The sequence below is a fragment of the Lagenorhynchus albirostris genome, chromosome 2 (genome assembly GCF_949774975.1).
Source record: "Lagenorhynchus albirostris chromosome 2, mLagAlb1.1, whole genome shotgun sequence".
NCBI lineage: Eukaryota > Metazoa > Chordata > Mammalia > Artiodactyla > Delphinidae > Lagenorhynchus > Lagenorhynchus albirostris.
This window is the reverse complement of record NC_083096.1, coordinates 85,798,081-85,823,277: the sequence shown is the minus strand read 5'-3', so window position 1 is coordinate 85,823,277 and position 25,197 is coordinate 85,798,081. Positions and strand designations below refer to the sequence as shown.

The 25,197-nt window shown below is 38.8% G+C and overlaps 1 protein-coding gene across 18 annotated transcripts in view; it reads right to left on the bottom strand.

The window, feature by feature from the left end:
* TRIM33 (tripartite motif containing 33) overlaps positions 1–25,197 on the bottom strand; it is a 181,661-nt gene that overhangs the window by 101,944 nt on the left and 54,520 nt on the right. For 17 of the 18 annotated variants that reach the window (XR_009538828.1, XR_009538832.1, XR_009538830.1 and 14 more), the window contains exons 2-4: positions 16,137–16,255; positions 15,574–15,718; positions 15,278–15,410 (exon numbers count right to left, since the gene is read on the bottom strand). Coding sequence is in view for 11 of the 18 variants with exons in the window: in XM_060139271.1 (XP_059995254.1) it covers positions 15,278–15,410; positions 15,574–15,718; positions 16,137–16,255 (397 nt within the window). In the remaining 7 variants the exon portion in view is untranslated. The remainder of the gene's footprint in view (positions 1–15,277; positions 15,411–15,573; positions 15,719–16,136; positions 16,256–25,197) is intronic. The other variant, XM_060139280.1, reaches the window with a different exon arrangement.

The window sequence follows — 25,197 nt, the reverse complement described above, 5'->3', positions numbered from 1 at the left end:
GCGATCCCAACTGACCGTGCAGTCAAAAATCCAAGTATGACTTTTCAGTTGACCTTCTCATCCATGATTCCACATCTGCGGATTCAACCAACCTTGGATTGTGTAGCACTGTAGTATGTATTTAGTGAAAAGAATCCACATATAAGTGGACCCACACAATTCAAACCCGTGCTGTTAAAGGGTTTACTGTATTATATGAGAAAGCAGACACTCACGTAGAGATGTTACAGTCTGTAGAACAGACAGATCTGAAAGTTCAGGAGACAGTACTAAGCCAGAAATAGGAATTTGAACATCACCAGCATATGGATGGTATTTAAAGCCATAAGACTGTAGTTGTATATCATGGAGTAAGGCCTGGCACATTCAAAATTAGGAATCCAGAAAAATGAGCAAATGAGACTGAGAAGAAGTAATCAGCGTGGTAAAAGGAAAACTGAAAGAATGTGGTCTCCTGGTAGTGAAGTAAATGAAACGTATTAAGGGAATGATCAGCCATGTCAAATGTTGCTAATATATAAGATGATGACAGAAATGACCTCTAGGTTTAGTAATGCAATGGTTATTTGTGATCTTGAACACTGCTGGGAGAATGATGATAGTCAAATATGTATATTTAAGAGAATGGGACAGGAGAAAATGGAGACCATGATTACAAGCAATACTTTCAAAAAGTTTTGCTGCAAGGAGCAACAGGGGCCGTTGTTAGCAGGGAAAGTAGGTTAAAGAGAAAGTCTTGTGTTTTCCTTCATTTTAAAGATGGAAGAAAAAATAGCAGAATATTGAAATACTGATGGGAGTGACTGCTAGAGACTGAAAAAACTGAAACCGGCAGAGAAAAGGCCAAACTGCTGAAGCAATGTCCCCAGCTACATAAAATGAGATGGAATCTAAGTGTGTGTTAATTGGAGCAAATGGCTTTATAGAGGAAGAGAGTTTAATTAAGATAAGACAGAAATGTAGAAATGTGGGTACAAGTGTTTGCAGAAAAGTAAATGTGGTAGAGGGAGTCTGCACAAGTACTCTTTTGATTGTTTCATTTTTCTCAATAAAGTAGGAAGCAATACGAATATTTGGGAGTGAGAATAGAGGGTGAAAGTTGGACATTTAAGACAGAAAAGGTGTGAATGCACAGCACGATTGCCAGGCAACATTAGGGTCTATCTGAGGTTAAGTGGTCATGAACTGAGAGTGAGACTAGCTGGTGTCATTATGTGTTTTTTCTCCTGTGATATTCCACTGCATAAGCGAAGCATGATGGAAGTTGAGTTTAGTCAGGATGGTGGTTTTGCCAAGGGAGTTCAACCAAGTGGGATATGGGAGTCAAGGCTAAAAGCAAGGGAGTGAAAATGATTAGCCATTAAATTAAACTGAAAATGGGTTAAGTGAGAACATAAAGAAATGAGGTAAAGTGAAAGGGTAGTACAATCAATGGATTAAAATAAGTCACTGTATGGTGAATAACTGAAGTCTGGTACTGAGCAGAATGAGCTAGAATCATGGGATATGTGTTTACAAAGAGGAATGCTTAAAACTGAACATAACTATTGGAAATGCCAAGGTCTAGTATATGGTCTCAGGTGTGAGTGGCAATGTAGAGGGCATAAACCTTAGAAAGGAGTTCAAAAAGCAAAGACCAGAGTGTCAGAAGGATCAAATCTAAGTATATTAAAATTGCCAGGAATTAAGACAATAATAGAATACCACAGATTGCCACTGAGTTAGGAACTAAAATCTGTAAGAGATAAAGTGGAATGACCCAAGGGTTTTATGTGACAGTATCAATGAGGGATAAGAATGATAGCACTACATTTAGAGATTTTTCAGGGAGGAAGGAGGAAGAATGGTCTAAAAAATAGCAAAGAGAAGACCTACCTCACATCTCCAGGCCTAGTAATACACGGGATGTCAAAGAAAAAACAGCCATGGGGCTTCCCTGGTGGCGCAGTGGTTGAGAGTCCGCCCGCCGATTCAGGGGACACGGGTTCGTGCCCCGGTCCGGGAAGATCCCACATGCCGCAGAGCAGCTGGGCCCGTTAGCCATGGCCGCTTAGCCTGCGCGTCCGGAGCCTGTGCTCCGTAACGGGAGAGGCCACAACAGTGAGAGGCCCGCGTACCGCAAAAAAAAAAAAAAGCCACCGGTTAAAAAGACTGCAGAGGGAGCAATGTCCTAGAGTCCTGTTTCCATTATAGCAAAGGAGGTACAGAAAGGGATCAAAAAAGAGGTTGAGGATATAGAAATCCTGCTGATGACAAACCATGAATCACAGAGAACAAAGTAGCAGAAACTGCCACGTGGGAGCCTTATGGGAATTAAAGCATGGCAGATGAGGGGAGACCTGGGAGTGTGGGGCTTTTCTTGGATGACAAACAGGGATAAAGAACATAATAATATTAGTCCTAGCAGATTTAAAGCAGATAATAATGGAGAAATTGCAAATATTGGTGGTAAACAGGGGTGGGGCCTAGGGCTTTCTCTTTTAATCTGTTAATGGAGAAGAAATTCTAGTTCTAGCAAGTCAATCACATCTTCACTACAGATGAGGATAGAAGAGTCAGAATTGTGTGGTCTTAGAATGCGAAGGTTTAGTCGTGACCCTCATTTCGGGAGACGCAAACTCACTCCAAATGTATATGTTACATCTTGCCTCATGATGACAGAGTGAAGGGAACAGAGAAGTTCTGAGAAGGCACACTGAGTGTGAGGACCTTCTCCAATCTGTGATGATGGGGGCAGAAGGTCTATGGGATGCCTTCCAAAATGATAGGCCTTTATTATATAGCTTTATCAATTAAACACAATTAAGAATTCAACACATACCACCATCCTCCCTACTTCTATCAAGCCCAATCTGATTTTATCATAAAATAGTCAGTGTTTATATTACTACAAGATCTCAAATTTAATATGGCCAAAACTTAACTATCAACTCCCTAAATACACCTAACAAACAATGTCTTCCCACAGTCTTCCATACCTCAGTAAATTCAATCCTAATCTTCCATTATTCTTGGTAAACTGAAAGCCAAAACTCTTGGTGTTATTGGTATCTCATACAACCCATATATCAGCAAATCCACATTATCTTTTTCAGGCATCAAGTTCAAAATATATTTAGAACTGGATTATATCTTTATATCTCTAGTGTTAGTCTAAACCACCATTATTTCTTGCCAAAATTATTAAGAACAACCTCCTAACTTAATCTTGTGATTCTGTCCTTGCTCTTTCTTTAATCTCTCACTAGAGCTAGTGCGATCCTTTTTAAAACAATCAGTCAAATTATTCCACCGCTCAAAAGCTTGAGCATCTGACTCAGAGTAAAAAGCAACATTCTTACCATAACCTACAAATCACTAAATAATTTGGCCCTTCCTGCCCCTGAACTCATCTGATAGCAATCTTCCCCTTGTTAACTGCACTCAGACCATACAGTTACTCAAAGATGTCAAATATGCTACTATCTCTGGCCCTTTGCACTTGCTTTCTCTCTACCTGAAGCATGCTCCTCACTGCCAAATTTAAGCAAGGCCTGCTCCCATTCTTCCTTCAGTCTCTACTCAAATCCCACTTCATCACCGAAGCTTTTTGAAACCACCCTAATTTAAAATAAAAACCTACAAACCTGCATGCTCACATGCTCTGTTCCAAATTCCCAGCTTTATTTTTCTCTATGACAATTACCACCTGATATATTCACTATTTGTTTGACTCTACCATGAAAAACTAAGTCTTTGGGGACAGTGACTTTACTTTGTTCACAGAAATATACCATGCCTGGCACTCAATAAGCATGCAACTATTTGTTGAATTAATAAATGATTGTAAACACTGTCCAACGATGAGCCAAGGAGTATAATAAGAGTAATTTCTTTTCTTGAACTTTTTTTCTTTTGGAATACTGACTTAATTCTCAATGTATTGATTCCTAATGTTTCTCATGTTCCATCAGGTATGTCAAAAACTTGTCAATATTATTTTTCAAATGACCTAATATAACAAATTTAATAGAAGTGGTTCCATTTTTTCCTGGAGACATCCTTAATGGGGTCCTTAGTCCTCATGCTTCAGTCTAAACTAGCTCCTGCACAGCTGTCATCTGGGCATTCCCATTCACTTTCTTGGCTTATTAACATTTCTGTGGATCACATTCTCTAATAGCTCTCCAGAAAGAGGTGTATGGGAGGCAGTTTCTGAATACTTGCATGCTGAAAAATGTTTACATCTTACTCTCACACTGATTAAGTTTAGATATAGAATTCTAGGTTGAAAATCTTTCCCTCTCACCCCACAACTTTTTAATTTTTTTTATCACCCCCCTCAACTTTTGAAGTTACAGTTCCACCATCTTCTACCTCCTAGTATTGCTATTTTTAAAGATCATATTTAGATTTCCATTTCATTGCAGGTTACCTACTTCAATTCTTTGGAAACTCTGTTGATCTTCATTTTAACCCATAGCATATCGTCATCTTATGATGATGATACACAGCTTTGATAGAAGCCTTTTACTAGCATCATACTGGGCATTAAATGGGTCATTTCAGATTGGCAATTCTAGGTTCGTAGGAGAATTTCTTGTATTATTTATTTGATAATTTCTTTCATTTCTTTTTCTATAATTTGTACTAGCTGGCAGTTGATCTCTTGTAATTTTTAAATCTTTTTAAAATCTTCTTTTTGTTTTATTTTCTAGGAGACTAAATAGAATTTATCTACCAAACCTATTAATTTTTTTCACCTATCATACTTCCAAGAGCTCCTTCTTATTTTAATTTTTTTTTGGGGGGGTGCCACATTGCTCGGCATGTGGGATCTTAGCTCCCTGAACAGGTATCAAACCCGACCAGGGATCAGACCTGCACCCCCTGAAGTAGAAGCAGAAGCATGGAGTCTTCACCACCTGACCTCTGGGGAAGTCCCTTTAATTACTTCTTTTGTGGAGATTCTATCCTTAATTTGTGACCAATAGCTTGCCATTTTTCAGAACATCATAATTTTTATTTCGCACTTCCTTTTGCCCTTGTATTATGTTATGTCCTTTCATGAGGGCAGCTGTGTCGATCAGAAGTATGTACAGCTGTAGGGACTAATAGTGGCTCACATAACAAGACCAAATGTAGGCAGTTGATGGTGTTAGTTTAACAACATCAAAGTTAGAATCACTGAAATGATCTTGGCTTTATCCTCATGAGTATATAATGGTGTCAGAATTCCAGGCATCACATCCAAATTCAAGGAAGGAAAAAGGAGGAAGATGGATGACACCAGCAACATCTGTCCCTTTTGTCAGGAAGGTAAAAACTTTCTGAAAATCAACCTCTAAACAGAATTCTGTTTCTATTTTGGGGGCATAAACTGTGGATCAGAGGTACCCTAATGCCAGGAATGCTGAGAAAGGAAATACTTAGATTTTACAGTCTCTATATTTGAAGCCAGACAAGAGAGAGAAGTTGAGAATTCTCAACTATCCCACAATGGATGGCATATGACAGTGGCTCTCATCAAATGTCAGATGATCCTTCCATCCATTCATATCCTTTTATATTTAAATATACTTTAATATGTCAGTATTTACTTATTTATTTGGCTGCATCGGGTCTTAGTTGCGGCACACGGGATCTTCGTTTCGACATGCAAACTCTTAGTTGAGGCATGTGGGATCTAGTTTCCTGAACAGGGATCAAACCCAGGCCCCCTGCACTGGGAATGGGGAGTCTTAGCCACTGGATGACCAAGGAAGTCCCTAAATATACTTTAAAACTGCTCAGAATCATGTGTGAGAGAGAGAGCAGAACTTATGAACTGATGGGGTTCACTGTAAGGCAATCTTTTTCATCAGAAATGAACCCCAAACGGCAACATTAGGAGGCCTCTTCTAATTATTCACTTTCTCCAGAGTGACAAAGCCTCTAATTCCAGACAGCAGAGTAGGGAAGAATAGTGAAATGGAAAAGTTCACTACTGGCAATCTGGAAGCAAGGCGAGGTAAGTGAATGTCTCACAGTTTAGTGTGCAGATTGATCCTTTAATCTCCCCAATTTCAGCCAAGTACCTCATCCCCACCCTCAATTTAGACCTAATATCCCCAAGTCCAGGGCCTCTGATTCTACTTATCCAGAGAATAAGCCCAACTTTTGTGATACCTATCACCTCTAGATCCCGAGCCACCATAGGTTTCTAGGAAATAAATCAAGTAGCTTCCTTTATATCTCATTTGCATGCCCTTGGGTTGTAGTTGGCTCAACTCTACTAGGTAAATCATCAGATCCAACAAATATTCGATCCATTTCCCTGGTTTTGAAAAATTAACGGAAACCTCCATTGGTGTCTCTTCTCTCATTCTTGTCCTTTATAAGTCTATACATTTTTTATTCATGTACTGTGAAGAGAATTACTAGAAGGAGGAGGGATAATGCCTTGGTTTAGCTAGAAATCATGAAGTGCTTTGAGGTACAAAATTTCATAAAGTTCTATAGATGTTTTCCTTTTTGAAAACAATTTACGAGGCCATAAAGAAAACCAAAGATCTCAATAAAGCATTTTTTTAAAAAAAAAAAAAAAAATAGGGAATTCCCTGGTGGTCCAGTAGTTAGGACTCAGGGCTTTCACTGCTGAGGGTCCAGGTTCAACCCCTGGTCAGGGAATTCCCACAAGCCCCCCAGCATGGCCATAAATAAATGAAATGTAACAGACTATTATTGAGCCCTTACTGTCTTAAGCACTTTACAGGTACAATTCTCAACTCAATCCTCACAGCCATCTTATAAGGAAGGTACTACATATTCTCCATTTGAAGATACACACTTGCACACACACACACCAAAGTTCATTACCTGTATCACTATACTATGCAACAATCACCTTTAAAAGGGTGGGTGGGTGGCAGGGGACCCCAAATTCTTATATAGAGGAGGTAAGTCAATAATGATTCTGGAATGAGGCTAAATTTTAATCAAAGAAAAATTCACAGGCTTCCCTGGTTGCTCAGTGGTTAAGAATCCTCCTGCCAATGCAGCGGACATAGGTTTGAGCCCTGGTCCAGGAAGATCCCACATGCTGCGGAGCAACAAAGCCCGTGCGCCACAACTACTGAGCCTGTGCTCTAAAGCCTGTGAGCCACAACTACTGAGCCCACGTGCCACAACTACTGAAGCCTGTGCACCTAGAGCCTGCGCTCTGCAACAAGAGAAGCCACTGCAATAAGAAGCCCACACACTGCAACGAAGAGTAGCCCCCACTTGCCGCAACTAGAGAAAGCCCGCGCGCAGCAATGAGACCCGATGCAGCAATAGATAGATAGATAAATAAATAAATGAAAAATTCACATCTTTTTGATAAAGTCAAGATTCAGCATAAGAACCTAAAAGAAGTACAATGAAATTAAGCTAAGCAAAGAATAAAAATAAAAGAGAGGGCTTCCCTGGTGGCGCAGTGGTTGAGAGTCCGCCTGCCGATGCAGGGGACACAGGTTCGTGCCCCGGTCCAGGAGGATCCCACATGCCGCGGAGCCCGTGAGCCACGGCCACTGAGCCTGCACGTCTGGAGCCTGGGCTCCGCAGCGGGAGAGGCCACAGCAGTAAGAGGCCCACGTACAGCAAAAAATAAATAAAATAAAAAATAAAAGAGAACTGTGAGAGTTAGAATACTTAAAAAAAGAATAAACAATTTCAAAAACTGGATCACTGAAATGACCAATAGGGACTTCCCTAGGTCCAGTGGTTAAGAATTCACCTTTCAATGTAGGGGGTGCAGGTTTGATCCCTGGTCAGGGAGCTAAGATCCCACATGCCTCGCAGCCAAAAAACCAAAATATAAAACAGAGCAATACTGTAACAAATTCAGCAATGACTTTAAAAATGGTCCACAACAAAAAAATCTTTAAAAAATAAAATAAAATGACCAACAAGAGACTCAAATCTATGGCTAGGCTAATAAAGAATAAGGAAATAAACTCAGCTATTCAACATTATAAACAAGAAAGAGATAGAAACACAGATTTTTGTAAAATCTTTATGGTCTATTTCTAAGCAAGTATGTTTTTCTTTTTTATTTATTTTTAAACTTTTCTTAATGGCTTTTTAAAAAAATTATTTATTTTATTTATTTATTTTTGGCTGCGTTGGGTCTTCGTTGCTGTGCGTGGGCTTTCTCTAATTGCAGCGAGCAGGGGCTACTCTTTGTTGTGGTGCGTGGGCTTCTCATTGTGGTGGCTTCTCTTGTTGTGGAGCACAGGCTCTAGGTGCATGGGCTTCAGTAGTTGCGGCACACGGGCTCAGTGGTTATGGCTCGTGGGCCCTAGAGCGCAGGCTCAGTAGTTGTGGCGCGCGGGCTTAGCTGCTCCGCAGCATGTGGGATCTTCCCAGACCAGGGTTTGAACCCGTGTCCTCTGCAATAGCAGGTGGATTCTTAACCACTGCACCATCAGGGAAGCCCACAAGTATGTTTTTAAAACCTCTACTAACTGGTGGGATTTTCTAAGAAAATACGTATTATCATAATTGCATGAGTGACTCAAGAAGAGGTGGGAAACCCGACTTGATCAATAAGCATGTGAGAAGCTAAGTCCCTTAAAGAACTAGCCCTAAAAGGCCTGAAGTCCAGACAGGGAAACGGGGTGGGTAAGATGGAATGAAAGTGTTAGGGAAGACAAGACACAGAAGTAAACTGGCTTTTAGAAATAGTTCTCCTGACAGTGTACTGTTAAGAAATAGCATTTGTAAAGGCAGAGAAGTTTAAAACAGGGGGTTACCTTCTGTAAGAGTGCAAATAGGAGGTAACAGATTGTGTACTAAAGAATTAACCTTGCCCAAAGAGAAGTCTGGCCTTTGCCCTCAGCAGCTGGGAGGGTGTCTCTAAGCCCTTGAAATGTACTGTCTGACAAAAGTATCTTTGTTTACTTGAGGCCTTAGGCCATATGCTAATGATATGATTTCTGGTAGAGTCTTCAGGTCACACAGTCAGCTCAACCTCAGGAGGGGCTGGAAACCAGTCAATCATGTGGCCAGTGAACTACATCTACATGACAGAGTTCCAAAAAAAATTCTGGACACCAAGGCTCATGCAAGCCTTGATGGTTGGCAATATTCTCTTCATGCTGTCACACATTATTGCTAGGAGGAGTTAACTACATTAAGAATTCCACTGAGGGGGCTTCCCTGGTGGTCCAGTGGGTGGGACTCCCTGCTCCCAGCACTGGAGTCCCAGGTTCGATCCCTGGTCAGGGAACTAGACCCTGCACGCATGCCGCAGCTAAGGGTTGGCATGCCACAACTGAAGATCCCATGCACCACAGCTGGGACTCAGCGCAGCCAAAATAAATGGATGAATAAATAAAGATTAAACAAAAAAAAAGAATTCCACTGAGAAGACACAAATGGAAGTTCCACATTTAGAACTCTCCTAGACTACTCTGCTCTGTGTCTTTCCATTAGATGATTTTAATCTGTATCCTTTCACTGTAATAAATGTTAACTGTCAGTATACATCTTTCAGTGAGTTCTAAGAAATTACTGAATCTGAGGGTAGTCTTAAGAAATCCTGAACTTGCAACTGGTGTCAGAAGTGAGAATGAATAAGATAAATTAAAAAAAAAAAAAAGGAAGCGCAAATGGTTTTGGGGACCCCCAAATTCTGCAACTGGGTGTCAGAAGTGAGGGAGGACCTGTGAATTGTTCCCTAACTTCATAGTTGGCCTCAAAAGTGAGATTCACTAGAACCATCCCGACTCATTGAAACTTCTGGTTGGGAAGAGAAAGGAAAAGATGACAAGGGTTATGAACCTTTGATTCCTGGATGACTATCTAGTCACTCATGGTATGGAACTACAGCTGCAGTTATTAGAGGTAAAAGTTATCAACAGAAAGAACTTAGAAACTGTAGCTCCAACTCCCTAGGAGTTGACTCCCTGGATAAACAAGGAAATGCAAACTAATAAGAAACAAGGTAATGAAACAATTCCTTGGTTATTGTTATCTGTAAAATAAAGAGTGTATTGGGACAGATCCTGACACTGGGCAAAGTTTAGATTTCAGCCAGTCTGAGCTACAGCCACTAGCCTCAGGGCCATTCCAAAGGGGAAAATTATGCTGGGAAAATAGACAGCACCTCTATGACTTCAGTCACAAAGTAGTCCGGGTTGAGGAAAGACAAAATCAAGAAACTAATGAAACGAGAGTTTACAATGCTAAGGAATTATCTCATTTTGTGGATTGACATTGTATGCTTCCTGAAAAAAACCTTTACTAAAATATTGTAAGAGTGACTGATTACTTAGAGGCAGTATTGTTGATTTTGAATGCTGCAGAATAGAACAGCAATGTTTGAGCTGATGGAGGACCCACAGCTCACTATGGAACCACAGATGGCTATACATGACCTAGATACACAGCAGGTGATTCCTGAGGGGACAGCTAGCTTGGTGGACTGGATAAAAGCCCCTGTGAGGTTTTTTTTTACCCTCAGACAGGCGATTGTCCTTCTCCTATAAATGCCAAATAGAACTCCCCAGAAGAATTGGCTGATATGCTTCTCACACGCAAGCCACGCCAGATTAGCATTATGCAGAGCAGGATGTTCATCTACTGAGTATGCCTCCTACTAAGATCAAGTTAAATAATGTGATTAAGGGGGACCCTTGTACATGGACACCCCCATGTAATTTTACTACAGCAAAACCTAGCAATAATCTGAGAAGCCTTATTAGATTTGTCTCAGCTTTATGGGCCTTACAGATATTAAGAAAACTAGTGAATCATGAGAAAATAGGGAAAGACAAAGGGGAGAGTCAAGGGATTTATCCCAGCAGGATGGAAATCTTCAGGTGGCTGTTAAAAAGGGAAGGGGCGGGGGGCTTCCCTAGTGGCGCTGTGGTTGAGAGGACGCCTGCCGATGCAGGGGACACGGATTCGTGCCCCGGTCTGGGAAGATCCCACATGCCACGGAGCGGCTGGGCCCGTGAGCCATGGCCGCTGAGCCTGTGTGTCCAGAGCCTGTGCTCCGCAACGGGAGAGGCCACAACAGTGAGAGGCCCGCGTACCATAAAAAACAAAAACAAAAACAAAAATAACAAAAAAAAAAAAGGGAGGGGGGGAAGGTAGTGAATAAAGCAGACAATGATGGTGTTGAAACAAAGGTCTTAACGTAGCACTCTTGGGAGGTTGGGTGGACCAATGGGAGCCACTGCTGGTCCCCAACATTAAAGGGCATTAAACAACTGTTGTATTTACCCCAGTATGAAGAAATTTTAAAAGCTGGAGGGCAAATGACAATGAGAAACCTGACCTTGTACTGCCTGGAGCAACGATTCCATGGATCAATCAACCTGAAAACTGAAGGAGAGGCCAGGGTTTTCTGGCTCAACCCCAGCTGGAAAACACAAGGCAATATGCGCTTGTGTGGGTAAAATAGCCAGGGGGTGGATAAGAGACAGTTCCGGGACTCCCTGACATGGGGGCCCAATGTGCTATGATTCTAAAACCTGCTGAAGACCTAATGGGAGCTAAGGTTAGATTGGGAGGAGAGGGATGGTTGATAGGATTAAGGTGATGAAAGTTGGAATATATGAACAGACTTTATGTGAAGTAGTTACATCTCTCCTTTATGTGACTATGTCACTGGAATGGATATTATGTCTGACTGGTACTGTAAAACAGAAGACATACAGGTTCACCTTCAGGCGAGTCTTGATTAGACATGGTACATGGAAACCACTAAAACTGTCCAAGTCCAGGGACTTCCCTGGTGGTCCGGTGGCTAAGACTCCACGCTCCCAATGCAGGGGGCCCGGGTTCGATCCCTGGGTAAGGAACTAGATCCCACATGCCGCAACTAAGAGTTTGCATGCCGCTACTAAAGATCCCGCATGTCGCAACTTGAAGATCCCACGTGCCACAACTAAGACCTGGCACAGCAAAATACATACATACATAAATATTTTTTTAAAAAAACAAAACTGTCCAAGTCCACAGAAGTTGTAGACCTGAGACAGTATAGGATACCTGATGGATAAAATGAGAGTACAACTTTAATGACAAATTAGAAGCTGGAGTGCTAGTATCAATGAATTCTTTGTACAATAACCATGTGTAGTTTCATCAAGAAAAAAAGTAAATGTTTCATCAAGAGTAACAGCAGACTATTAAAGTTTTAATAAGGTAGTGCCACCATAGCATCAGCAGTCCTTGATACGGTTTCAACAATACAAAAAATATATACAGCAGACTAAAAAAGAGTGGCACTCAGTGACTGAACATGCAATTTTTTTTTTCTAACTCTGAAAAAGAGCCAAACAGCAATTTTCCTTGATGTGGAAGGACCCTAATTTATGTTTACTATACTGCCACAGGGTTATTTCAATTCACCAGCTTACTGGTATGATTTGTTTAGAAGAGATTTAAACTTGATGCAGGTCCTGAGTGTAAAAATATACTATATTAATTTCATGATAATATCAGAAACTAAAGATGAAGGTAAGACTGACTCAGATGCAATGGCGACACACATGACCAACAGAAGCTGTTGCTAAATATAGCAAAGGTCCAAGGACCTGTCCAAACTGGTGAAATTCTTAGGAATAACCTAGGCAGGAGCCACCCATGACATTCCAAAGGTGAAAAAAAAAACTGCTTCTGCCACCTACCCCTAGAACTAAACAAGAAGCCAACATTTGGTTGGTATATCTGAATTTTAAAGAACACACCCTTCATATCTGGGAATATTACCAGCACCAATCTATACAACTACCCAAAAGAAGGTCATATTTGAACGGGGGCCTGAACAAAGGCAGCCATTGTCTGAACTGCAAAAAGCAGTCTTTCTCATGATGCTTTTGGGCCCCTGTGATCCACACTCGGACATGATTTTGGAAGTGTCAGCAACACGTACCTACGCAGATTGAAACTTATGGCAAAAACCTCTCAGTGCCACTCAGCAGAGACCCACCAGGATTTTGGACCAGAGAATTTCTGGATACCATGGTAAAATTTATGTCATTTAAGAGAAAATTACTAGCTTGCCATTCAGCACTGAGACTGACTCTATGACTGAAGGACACAAAATAACCATGAAACCTGAAATACTCATAATGTCTTGGGTGACAGGGGAACACTCTAATGACGAAGGCAAGGCCCAGAAGCGTTCCACATAAACAGAGATGGTCTGTGCAGGAACATGCGACCAGGAGGATGCAAAGAAGTATTTATTGTATTTATGAGCAGGTAGCTGGCCTCTTTTCCTCTAAATATAACTTCTGAACCACAGAGGAGCTGCTGAATGCTATGATCACATAGGTGGTGCTCTATAAAGTCTATTAGCTAACATAGAGCTGCTTGGCTTATGGATGGTGGTTCCAAGGTGAACAGAAAGCATCCTGTTTACAAGGCCACCACTCTAACTGAAGAAGGTATAAGTAATAACAAATCATATTAATGAGGTGGACTGCATGCTGTTATCCCCTATGTTTGGGTTTTTACTGAACTCTGCAGCTGGTATTAGAAGAGAGGGTGGTCTTGTGGACTGTTTCCTAACTTTTGTACAGATGATAAAGAGAAAGAATCTGGTAAGACTCAATAATGAGCACTTTAAACTTTGACTATGGGGTATCTTTGAAGAGTGTTTTTAAAGGGGGTGGGGTGGGTGGGGCTTAACTACATGTTAGCCAAATGATACTGGCAGCAATGTGGACAGAATGAATTTGACAATATAAAACTCAAAACAGGGAGACTAGTTGTAAATGTGTTGTAGTAACAGGAACCTAGGCTTTTAAGTCCAGTGCCATTGGTTCTGCCATAGTCTATCCAGGAAAATCACGGTGTGAAAAAACGAAAGAAAAGGGAAGAACATTCAAGAGATAATTAGGAGTTGGCTATGAGTAGTAAAGGAAAGTGGTGAAGGAAAGGGAAGAATGGAACATGGTTAAACTTTGAGAGGAGTGGCTGAAGCTATTTGTTCACAGGATAAAGGATGCCATGTTCCTATTCTTTCTGTTTCGCACCATCAATGTAAAAAGCCATAAGAAATCTAAATGCTCAAAGATCTGACTGCAGCTGTGAGAAAGTAATTTAATGTCTTACTGAGATTACAAGACAAGGGTAAGATTTGGACCTCAGGTGAAGGCATTCACAAGATTAGTCACCTCAAGCAAAACATTAGCCAATTCATAAGCAAGATGAGACATTTTGTAACAAAGGATACAGAAGTTTAAAGTAGCATTTCTACACAAATGTTCTGTAAAACCGTAAGAGGTGCCTTGGAAAAGAAAAAAAGAGCATTACCCCTATGAGGTCAAGTTTGAAAGATTCCATACACTGTATTCTATATTCTGAATACCACATGGGAGAAAATGAGCATATGGGCTAAAATAGATCTGGAGTTCAAATCCTGGCTCTACCACTTATGGGGACACCCTGTACAGATTACTAAAGCTTTCTGTAAGAACTCTCGCTCACCTTTAAAACAGTCAGGGTATCAGTACCAACACTGCATGGGTGGTTGGTGTGAATTAAACAAACATGCACGATTAGGAAAACTGCCTGGCACAAACTACAGATGCAATACTTGTTAGTGAACAGAATTAATGTATCCCCTTCTTTTAGAGGATTCCAAAAAATTCCAATCGCTCTAATAAAAGCTCTAAGACATCCTAGAGTTAAAAAACAAATATTTAAGTGTGGTTAATCAAACTTAACACCTGACTAGAAATTTCAGTACTTTCCAGAACAGTTCAGATGTAACAGGCTGGTGATAAGTGAATACTATTGTATCCTGAGGGTAAAAGAAGGTTGAAAGACAAAGCTATGTATTAATGAATTATTAATTATGCTACTTAGATGCTTATAAATCCCTAGTTTTTCTACAAACTGTATATCCAGTATGAAAGCAGTATATTTATGCTTTGATGTTAAAATGGGTATCACTTAGCCACACCCATGGAAATATTACCTTTTAAGACAACAGCCCAGAGCCTAAATCCCATAGAACACTTGAAAAAAAAGTGTATTTGAACCAGAGGCGTTGCATACAAAGAAATAATATAACTCCATTCTTGCAACCCAAATCCATGTACTGATACATTTTCAACGAATATCCATAAAACAATTAGGTATGAATATGGAAACCATTAAATAATTTATCAAAAATATATCTTGCTCTAAGACATAAAACACAAAACTGGTAATTTTAAAATGCTAACAAAATTATAGAATACTTGCTTTAGGAAAAATAATTTTACAAGAACTTTTTATAATATTTCTTGATAAGCAATTATGACTTCTGTACCTATGTTCTTTGTGTTCCAATAGCTGACAGTCTCTACATGTCAGCCTATCACATGTTTCACAGAAAAGTTTCAACTGTTCTTGTTTGTGTACAGGGCAGAAAACAGGGCGCTGACCAGATGCTCCAACAGACTCTGCAGTAAAATAAAACACATATTTTTAAACTAAACAAAATTTTTGTCTAACTTTCTAAATTCTTACTGATATTGGTATCAAAAGCTTATAAAGATAAGTAGAAATGCTATAGAGGCAAAAGAGGGAGATTAATAGTAATCATTAAAACTGCTTCTATCTTACCTGAGACATCTTCTTTCTTCCTGATCAAGTGATCTTTAGTGAATTTTACTCTTTGATGTGCTTCAATACATGTCTTACATAGCCACTCTCCACATTCTACACAAAAGCCAACTGCACTTGCATTGTCTTCACAACTAGTACATACCTAAAGGAGGAAATAAATACTAAGCTACATTAAATTTACAAAATATAGATCCACAAAACAAAAAGGTGAAAACTTTCTAACTTGCTCTCAAATATACTAATTCACTGTACCTAGAATAAAATTATTTTGTTATCCATTTCTCTTCAACAAAATCCTTTCCCTTCCAGATCAAACATTCAGGTAGGTAAAAAAAAGTCTCAGAACACAAAATCTATACAAGATTTGAATCTTTAAGTAATGACTTTTAATCTCATTTAACCAGGTCTGAGGGTGTAGAATAAAGATATCCTTCATTTTCAATTTGAAAGATGAAACTAAGGCATAACTACCCTAAATTATGTAACAATTCAAGCATGTTTTCTTATAATTCATATTTTCATATCAAGATAGGAACATAAAGAAAAATTGAGAAGCATACCTGTTCTGATTTCTCATCAGAACTGCTAGGAGCTTCAGATGTATCTTTCACAAAATAATTATCCACAAGGTCTATCTGTCTGCATTCTTGGCGGCATACTGGGCACCGTATTACACCAACTACAACACAAAACAACAACATTAAGAAATATTCTTCAGAAAAAATAAGGAAATTGTACACGATGCCTACATGGGAACTACTCATTCATATATCATAGACAAGAACAAAGAAATGAGCATTAAGAGCTGAGTAAAATAAGTTATTCCACTAAGTTATTACATTGGGGAAAAATGATACCTTATTTAGGAAGAGAAAATAAGCATTAATATGCAAAAAAACTTTAAGGTGCTTCGTTATTACACTATGTGGTTGTAATAACGGCCCCCAAAGATACCTAGGTCGTAATGCTTGGAAAACCTGTGTCACTTTATACAGCAAAGGAGATTCTGTGAGGGGGATTAAATTAAGGATCTTGAGATGGGTATGCTGTCCTGGATTATTTGATAGGCCATAAATGTCATCACAAGTGATCTAACAAGATGGAGGCAGAAGAAGATTAGACTACAGAAGAGGAGAAGGCAATTGACAATGAAAGCAGAGATCAGAATAATGTGCTTTGGAAACAGAGACACAGCCAAGGAATGCAGGTGGCTACTATAAGCTGGAAAAAAAGAAAAAGAAAAAGAAAACGGATTCTCTCCTCAGAGCCTCCAGAAGGAACAAGACCTGCCAACACTTTGACTCTAACACAGTAAAACTGATTTCACACTTCAGCCTTCAAGAACAATAAGAAAATAAAATGTATGTTGTTTTAAGACAAAAGTTTATGGCAATTCTGTTACAGCAGAAATAGAAATACACAATCTATCAACTTATAAATTCTGACTTTGTTCAGAACTACTTGAATTCATGCTAATGTGGGAAGAGAGATCATCTGTGACGTAACCTGCTAGTGTTCTAGCATCTATCAGAACGAATAAACCTGCTGAGGTTAACATATGGAAGTTAAACTTAACTGTAAAATAGCATCACACTCAACACAACAAACTGACTACTATATGTCAGCCATAAAATTGAGAACACAGCATGACTCAATCCTTGCTTTTAAGAAAGGGTTCAAGACTAGGATATAATTTTTACAGTTTATACTATGCACAACTATAGGAAGCACCATACAAAGACAAGGCTATAAACAGTCCAAAGAGCTGTGCATACAGGAGGTACAGCTAAGTGGTAGTGAGACTTAGGTGGTGGGAAGAAGGAACTATATACTCTACTTACACTGTGTGTGTGTGTGTGTGTGTGTGTGTGTGTGTGTGTGTGTGTGTGTGTGTGTGTGTGTCTGTCTGCGCGTGTTTGTGTGGGCATTCACATTTGTGTATGTAATCCACTCCATTTTCTTTGAAACTTCTAAAATTAAAATACGGGAGAATTCCTGTATGTGCAATGATAAAATGTTTGAAAATTTAGGAAATCAAAAATTCTCCATGCTCTCCACCTTGATTTATGCTTGAGTTATGTGCTATATTTCCTTTGAAATCTTTGGTTATCAGTAGTTTTACTAAAATTTTGAAGAATCCACTTTCATCTGCTTTCTGGATTTCTTAATATAGGTTCGTAAGACACAGCTTGTTGACAGCATAGTTTTCTAAATACTGCAGGTTTGCAGCCATTACCACTTCAAAGAGGTTTGAATGAGGGAACTTTTTTTCCTTGTTAAAACAGTTCCTGTTTCTATAGAAACTTCATTTCTAGATTAACCTTGATGGATGCGCTACCATAATTCAAGTATATAGTTCTCTTATTTCTATCAACTACTCATTGTCATCCACTAGTAAAGACTTTAAAGATGCAGCAAGCATCCAGAGGGCAGACAGTAGAAGCAAGAAAAACTACAATCCTGCAGCCTGCAGAACAAAAACCACATTCACAGAAAGACAGACAAGATGAAAAGGCAGAGGGCTATGTACCACATGAAGGAACAAGATAAAACCCCAGAAAAACAACTAAACGGAGATAGGCAGCCTTCCAGAAAAAGAATTCAGAATAACGATAGTGAAGATGAACCAGGACCTCAGAAAAAGAATGGAGACAAAGATCAAGAAGATGCAAGAAATGTTTAACAAAGATCTAGAAGAATTAAAGAACAGAAAACAGAGATGAACAATAACTAAAATGAAAAAAACACTAGAAGGAATCAACAGCAGAATAAATGAGGCAGAAGAACAGATAAGTGACCTGGAAGACAGAATGGTGGAATTCACTGCTGAGGAACAGAATAAAGAAAAAAGAATGAAAAGAGATGAAGACATCCTAAGAGACCTTGGGGACAACATTAAATGCAACAACATTCGCATTATAGGGGTCCCAGAAGGAGAAGAGAGAGAGAAAGGACCTGAGAAAATATTTCAAGAGATTATAGTCGAAAACTTCCCTAAAATGGGAAAGGAAATAGCCACCCAAGTCCAGGAAGCACAGAGAGTCCCAGGCAGGATAAACCCAAGGAGAAACATGCCGAGACACATAGTAATCAAATTGATAAAAATTAAAGACAAATTATTGAAAGCAACAAGGGAAAAACGACAAATAACATACAAGGGAACTCCCATGAGGTTAACAGCTGATTTCTCAGCAGAAACTCTACAAGCCAGAAGGGAGTGGAATGACATACTTAAAGTGATGAAAGGGAAGAACCTACAACCAAGATTACTCTACCCGGCAAGGATCTCATTTAGATTCCATGGAGTAATCAAAAGCTTTAGAGACAAGCAAAAGCTAAGAGAATTCAACACCACTAAACCAACTTTACAACAAATGCTAAAGGAACTTCTCTAAGTGGGAAACACAAGAGTAGAAAAGGACCTACAAGAGCAAACCCGTAACAATTAAAAAAATGGTAATAGGAACATACATATCGATAACTACCTTTAATGTGAATGGATTAAATGCTCCAACCAAAAGACACAGGCTTGCTGAATGGACACAAAAACAAGACCCATATATATGCTGTGTACAAGAGACCCACTTCAGACCCAGGGACACATTCAGACTGAAAGTGAGGGGATGGAAAAAGATATTCCATGCAAATGGAAATCAAAGGAAAGCTGAAGTAGCAATTCTCATATCAAATAAAAGAGACTTTAAAATAAAGAATGTTACAAGAGACAATGAAAGACACTACTACATAATTATCAAGGGATCAATCCAAGAAGAAGATATAACAATTATAAATATATACGCTCCCAACATAGGAGCACCTCAATACATAAGGCAACTGCTAACAGCTATAAAAGGAAATCGACAGTAACACAATAATAATGGGGGACTTTAATACCTCACTTACACCAACGGACAGATCATCCAAAATGAAAATAAATAAGGAAACAGAAGCTTTAAATGACCCGACAGACCAGATAGATTTAATTGATATTTATAGGACATTCCAAAACAGCAGATTACACTTTGTTCTCAAGTGCGCATGGAACATTCTCCAGGATAGATCACATCCTGGGTCACAAATCAAGCCACAATAAATTAAAGAAAATTGAAACCATATGAAGCATCTTTTCTGACCACAATGCTATGAGATGAGAAATCAATTACAGGGAAAAAAACGTAAAAAACACAAACACATGGAGTATAAACAATATGTTACTAACTAACCAAGAGATGACTGAAGAAATCAAAGAGGACATAAAAAAATACCTAGAGACAAATGACAATGAAAACACGACGATCCAAAACCTATGGGATGCAGCAAAAGCACTTCTAAGGGAAGACTATAGCTATACAAGCCTACCTCAAGAAACAAGAAATACCTCAAAACAATCTAACCTTACACCTAAAGGAACTACAGAAAGAAGAACAAACAAAACCCAAAGTTAGCAGAAGGAAAGAAATCATAAAGATCACAGCAGAAATAAATGAAATAGAAACAAAGAAAACAATAGCAAAGATCAATAAAACTAAAAGCTGGTTCTTTGAGAAGGTAAACAAAATTGATAAACCATTAGCCAGGCTCATCTAGAAAAAGAGGGAGAGGACTCAAATAAAATCAATAAAATCAGAAATGAAAAAGGAAAAGTTACAACAGACACCACAGAAATAAAAAGCATCCTAAGAGACTACGTACGGCAAGCCACTCTATGCCAGTAAAATGGACAACCTGGAAGAAATGGACTAATTCTTAGAAAGGTATAACCTTCCAAGACTGAACCAGGAAGAAATAGAAACTATGAACAGACCAATCACAAGTAATGAAATTGAAACTGTGATTAGAAATCTTCCAACAAACAGAAGTCCAGACCAGATGGCTTCACAGGTGAATTCTATCAAACGTTTAGAGAAGAGCTAACACCCATCCCTTCTCAAACTCTTCCAACAAATTGCAGAGGGAGAAACACTCCCAAACTCATTCTATGAGGTCACCATCATCCTGATACCAAAACCAGACAAAGATACTACAAAAAAAGAAAATTACAAACCATATCACTGATGAATATAGATGCAAAAATCCTCAACAAAATACTAGCAAACAGAATCCAACAACACATTAAAAGGATCATACACCATGATCAAGTGAGATTTATACCAGGGATGCAAGGATTCTTCAATATACGCATATCAATGTGATACACCATATTAACAAACTGGAGAATAAAAACCACATGATCATCTCAATAGATGCACAAAAAGCTTTCAACAAAATTCAACACCCATTTATGATAAAAACCCTCCAGAAAGTAGGCAGAGAGGGAACTTACCTCAACATAATAAAGGCCATATATGACAAACACACAGCCAACATCATTCTCAATGGTGAAAAACTGAAGCCATTTCTTCTAAGATCAGGAAAAGACAAGATTGCCCACTCTTGCCACTATTACTCAACATAACTTTGGAAGTTTTAGCCACGGCAATCAGAGAAGAAAAAGAAATAAAAGGAATCCAAATTGGAAAAGAAGAAGTAAAACTGTTACTCTTTGCAGATGACATGATACTATACATAGAGAATCCTAAAGATGCCACCAGAAAACTACTAGAGCTAAAATCAATGAATTTGGTAAAGTTGTAGGACACAAAATAAATGCACAGAAAACTCTTGCATTGTTATACACTAATGATGAAAAATCTGAAAGAGAACTTAAGGAAACACTCCCATTTACCACTGCAACAAAAAGAATAAAATACCTAGGCATAAACCTACCTAAGGAGACAAAAGACCTGTATGCAGAAAACTATAAGACACTGATGAAAGAAATTAAAGATCATACAAACAGATGGAGAGATATGCCATGTTCTTGGATTGGAAGAATCAATATTGTGAAAATGACTATACTACCCAAAGCATTCTACAGATTCAATGAAATCCCTATTAAATTACCAATGGCACTTTTTACAGAACTAGAACAAAACATCTTAAAATTTGTATGGAGACACAAAAGACCCCGAATAGACAAAGCAGTCTTGAGGGAATAAAAACGGAGCTGGAGGAATCAGACTCCCTGACTTCAGACTATACTACAAAGCTACAGTAATCAATACAGTATGGTACTGGCACAAAAACAGAAATATAGATCAGTGGAACAGGATAGAAAACCCACAGATAAACCCATGCACCTATGGTCAACTAATCTATGACAAAGGAAGCAAGGATACACAAGAAAAGACAGTCTCTCCAATAAGTGGTGCTGGGAAAACTGGACATCTACATGTAAAAGAATGAAATTAGAACACTCCCTAACACCATACACAAAAACAAACTCAAAATGAATTAGAGACCTAAATGTAAGACTGGACACTATAAAACTCTTAGAGGAAAACATAGGAAGAACACTCTTTGACATAAATCAAAACAAGATATTTTTTGATCCACCTCCTAGAGAAATGGAAATAAAAACAAAAATAAACAAATGGGACCTAATGAAACTTAAAAGCTTTTGCAAAACAAAAGAAATAAAAACAAGACAAAAAGACAACCCTCAGAATGGGAGCAAACATTTGCAAACGAATCAATGGACAAAGGATTAGTCTCCCAAATATATAAACAGCTCATGCAGGTCAATATTAAAAAAACAAACAACCCAATCAAAAAATGGGCAGAGGGGGCTTCCCTGGTGGCACAGTTGTTGAGAGTCTGCCTGCCGATGCAGGGGACCCGGCTTCCTGCCCCGATCTGGGAAGATCCCACATGCCGCGGAGCGGCTAGGCCCATGAGCCATGGACGCTGAGCCTATGCGTCTGGAGCCTGTGCTCCGCAACGGGAGAGGTCGCAACAGTGAGAGGCCCGCATACCGCAAAAAAAAAAAAAAGGGCAGAAAACCTCAATAGACAACTCTCCAAAGAAGACAAACAGATGGCCAAGAAGCACATGAAAAGCTGCTCAAAATCACTATTAGAGAAATGCAAATCAAAACTACAATGAGGTATCACTTCACACGTTAGAATGGGCATCGTCAGAAAATCTAAAAACAACAAATGCTGCAGAGGGTGTGGAGAAAAGGGAACCCTCTTGCACTGTTGGTGGGAATGTAAATTGATACAGCCACTATGGAGAACAGTATGGAGGTTCCTTAAAAAACTAAAAATAGAATTACCATATGACCCAGCAATCCCACTACTGGGCATATACCCAGAGAAAACCATAATTCAAAAAGACACATGCACCCCAATATTCACTGCAGCACTATTTACAACAGCCAGGTCATGGAAGCAACCTAAATGCCCATCGACAGACAAATGGATAAAGAAGATGTGGTACATATATACAATACAATATTACTCAGCCATAAAAAGGAACGAAGTTTGGTCATTTGTAGGGACGTGGATGTATCTAGAGGTCATACAGAATGAAGTTAACTCAGAAAGAGAAAAACAAATATCGTATATTAAAGCATATATGTGGAACCTAGAAAAAATGGTACAGATGAACTGGTTTGCAGGGCAGAAATAGAGACACAGATGTAGAGAACAAATATATGGACACCAAGGGGTAAAGTGGCGGGGTGGGGGGTGGGCGGTGATGAATTGGGAGATTGGGATTGACATGTATACACTAACATGTATAAAATGGATAACTAATAAGAACCTTCTGTACAAGAAAATAAACAAAATAAAATTCAAAGAAAAAGATGCAGCAAGCTTATTTTCTAAATGAAATAGGCATTTTCATATTTATTATTGCACTCTTGGTTATGCAAACACTTAGATGATATAAATGTTTATGTCCCCCATGAATCTGGTCAGAAATCACTTTTGATTTTGTTCATCAAGTTAAACAATCTACAGTAGGATAGAGTACTGGGTAAAAGTGGTACAAACTAAGAGAAAAGACTACAATAAAAATGCTAGATCTTAAAATAGAAACTGGTTTATGCACTAAACGTTTTGTGCTTTGGTCTAATAATAACATGTCAGGACTTCCCTGGTGGTCCAGTGGCTAAGACTCTGGCTTCCACTGCAGGGGGAATAGGTTTGATCCTGGTTGGGGAATTGAGATCAGTTCCCTGCATGCCGTGATGCACGGCCAAAAATTTAAAAAATAAAAATCCTGTCATTAAAAAAACGAACAAACATGATATCTGTGTAAAATGACAAAAAGAACCAGTGTTGAATCACGTTATACTTCTTGTCATTCTGCATTATCCCAGATTGCTAAATGTGTTCTTTCCAAGAAGTTTGATTGAATTACTGTATACAGTTACTGTCCTATGTGACAGTTCTGTCACTTAGAGATTTCAGTAATTAAAATGGGAAACAGAAGCTTAGGCTATTTTCCTTATCAAAACTATCTTCCCTGGAGCCACATTGTTATGATGGTTTTCATGCTCCTGTATACTGGATGTCTTAAGGTGAGTGCAGTTCAGGGGATCCTTTCTAATTACAGGAAGGTACTTCTTTCCTTCAACACTGTGATCTGACCTGTGACAAATCTGTACTATACACTATGTAAATGGATAACAAGTCAACTGCAAACCAACTGAATGTACAAAATCTTAGTGCTGGTGCTGAAATCTCTTCAGAATAGTCATCATGATCTCAAAGTTTTGAAATCTGCAAGCATCAAGTGTCAATCAAAACTAAAGATGAAACACTAGTGCATATTGAATTCTCATCCTTTAGGTGTACTTCCTTTTTAGATTTTTTGGTTCTCAGCTATTTTTACCATACTGTTTCATTTAAATTTCCTATATACTAACTTCGTTTGTGTGACTGAAATAAAACTGCAGTATATTAAAAAAAAAAAAAGGGTTCAAGACTAGTATATGATTTTTATAGTTTATACCACGCACAACTATAGGAAGCAGCATACAAAGACAAGGATATAAACAGTCCAAGAGTTGTACATATAGGAGGTATAGCTCAGTGGTAGAGCATTTGACTGCAAAGAGTTGTACATATACAAACTACAGTAACTTATATAGTAATTGTAATGGAAAATGAAAACAAAATGTCATGCTAAAAGCAGGAATATCAGTCCCTCAGCAGACATACATATATTGGTAAAACAAACTCAAATTTACCATTACATATGAAAACAAAATATTGTTTTTATAACACGAAATGCATACAAAGATCCTGCTCAAAGGAAATGCATGAAAACACTTTTTTGAATCAAAGGAAGAAACAGTATGGTCAGGAGAAAGGGGAAAATGAATATAAATACTTTTACATCTAAGATGGCATGAATTAAAAACCATTGTAGAGTGACTTCCCTCGTGGGCCAGTGGTTAAGAATCTGCCTTCCAATGCAGGGGAAGCAGGTTCAATCCCTAGTTGGGAAACTAAGACCCCACGTGCCATGGGGCAACTAAGCCCATGTGCCTCAACTACCGAGCCTGCACACCACAACTATAGAGCCCACGCGCCACAACTAGAGAGAAGTCTGCGCACCAGAATGAAAGATCCTGCATGCCACAACTAAGACCCGATGCAGCCAATGAATGAATGAATGAATGAATAAATAAATATTTTTAAAAATCCTGGAAACCTACAGCATTAACTACAGAGGAGATGAGGATAAGTAATTTAGGAGCAAAAATACGCAAGCAACTAACTTCTT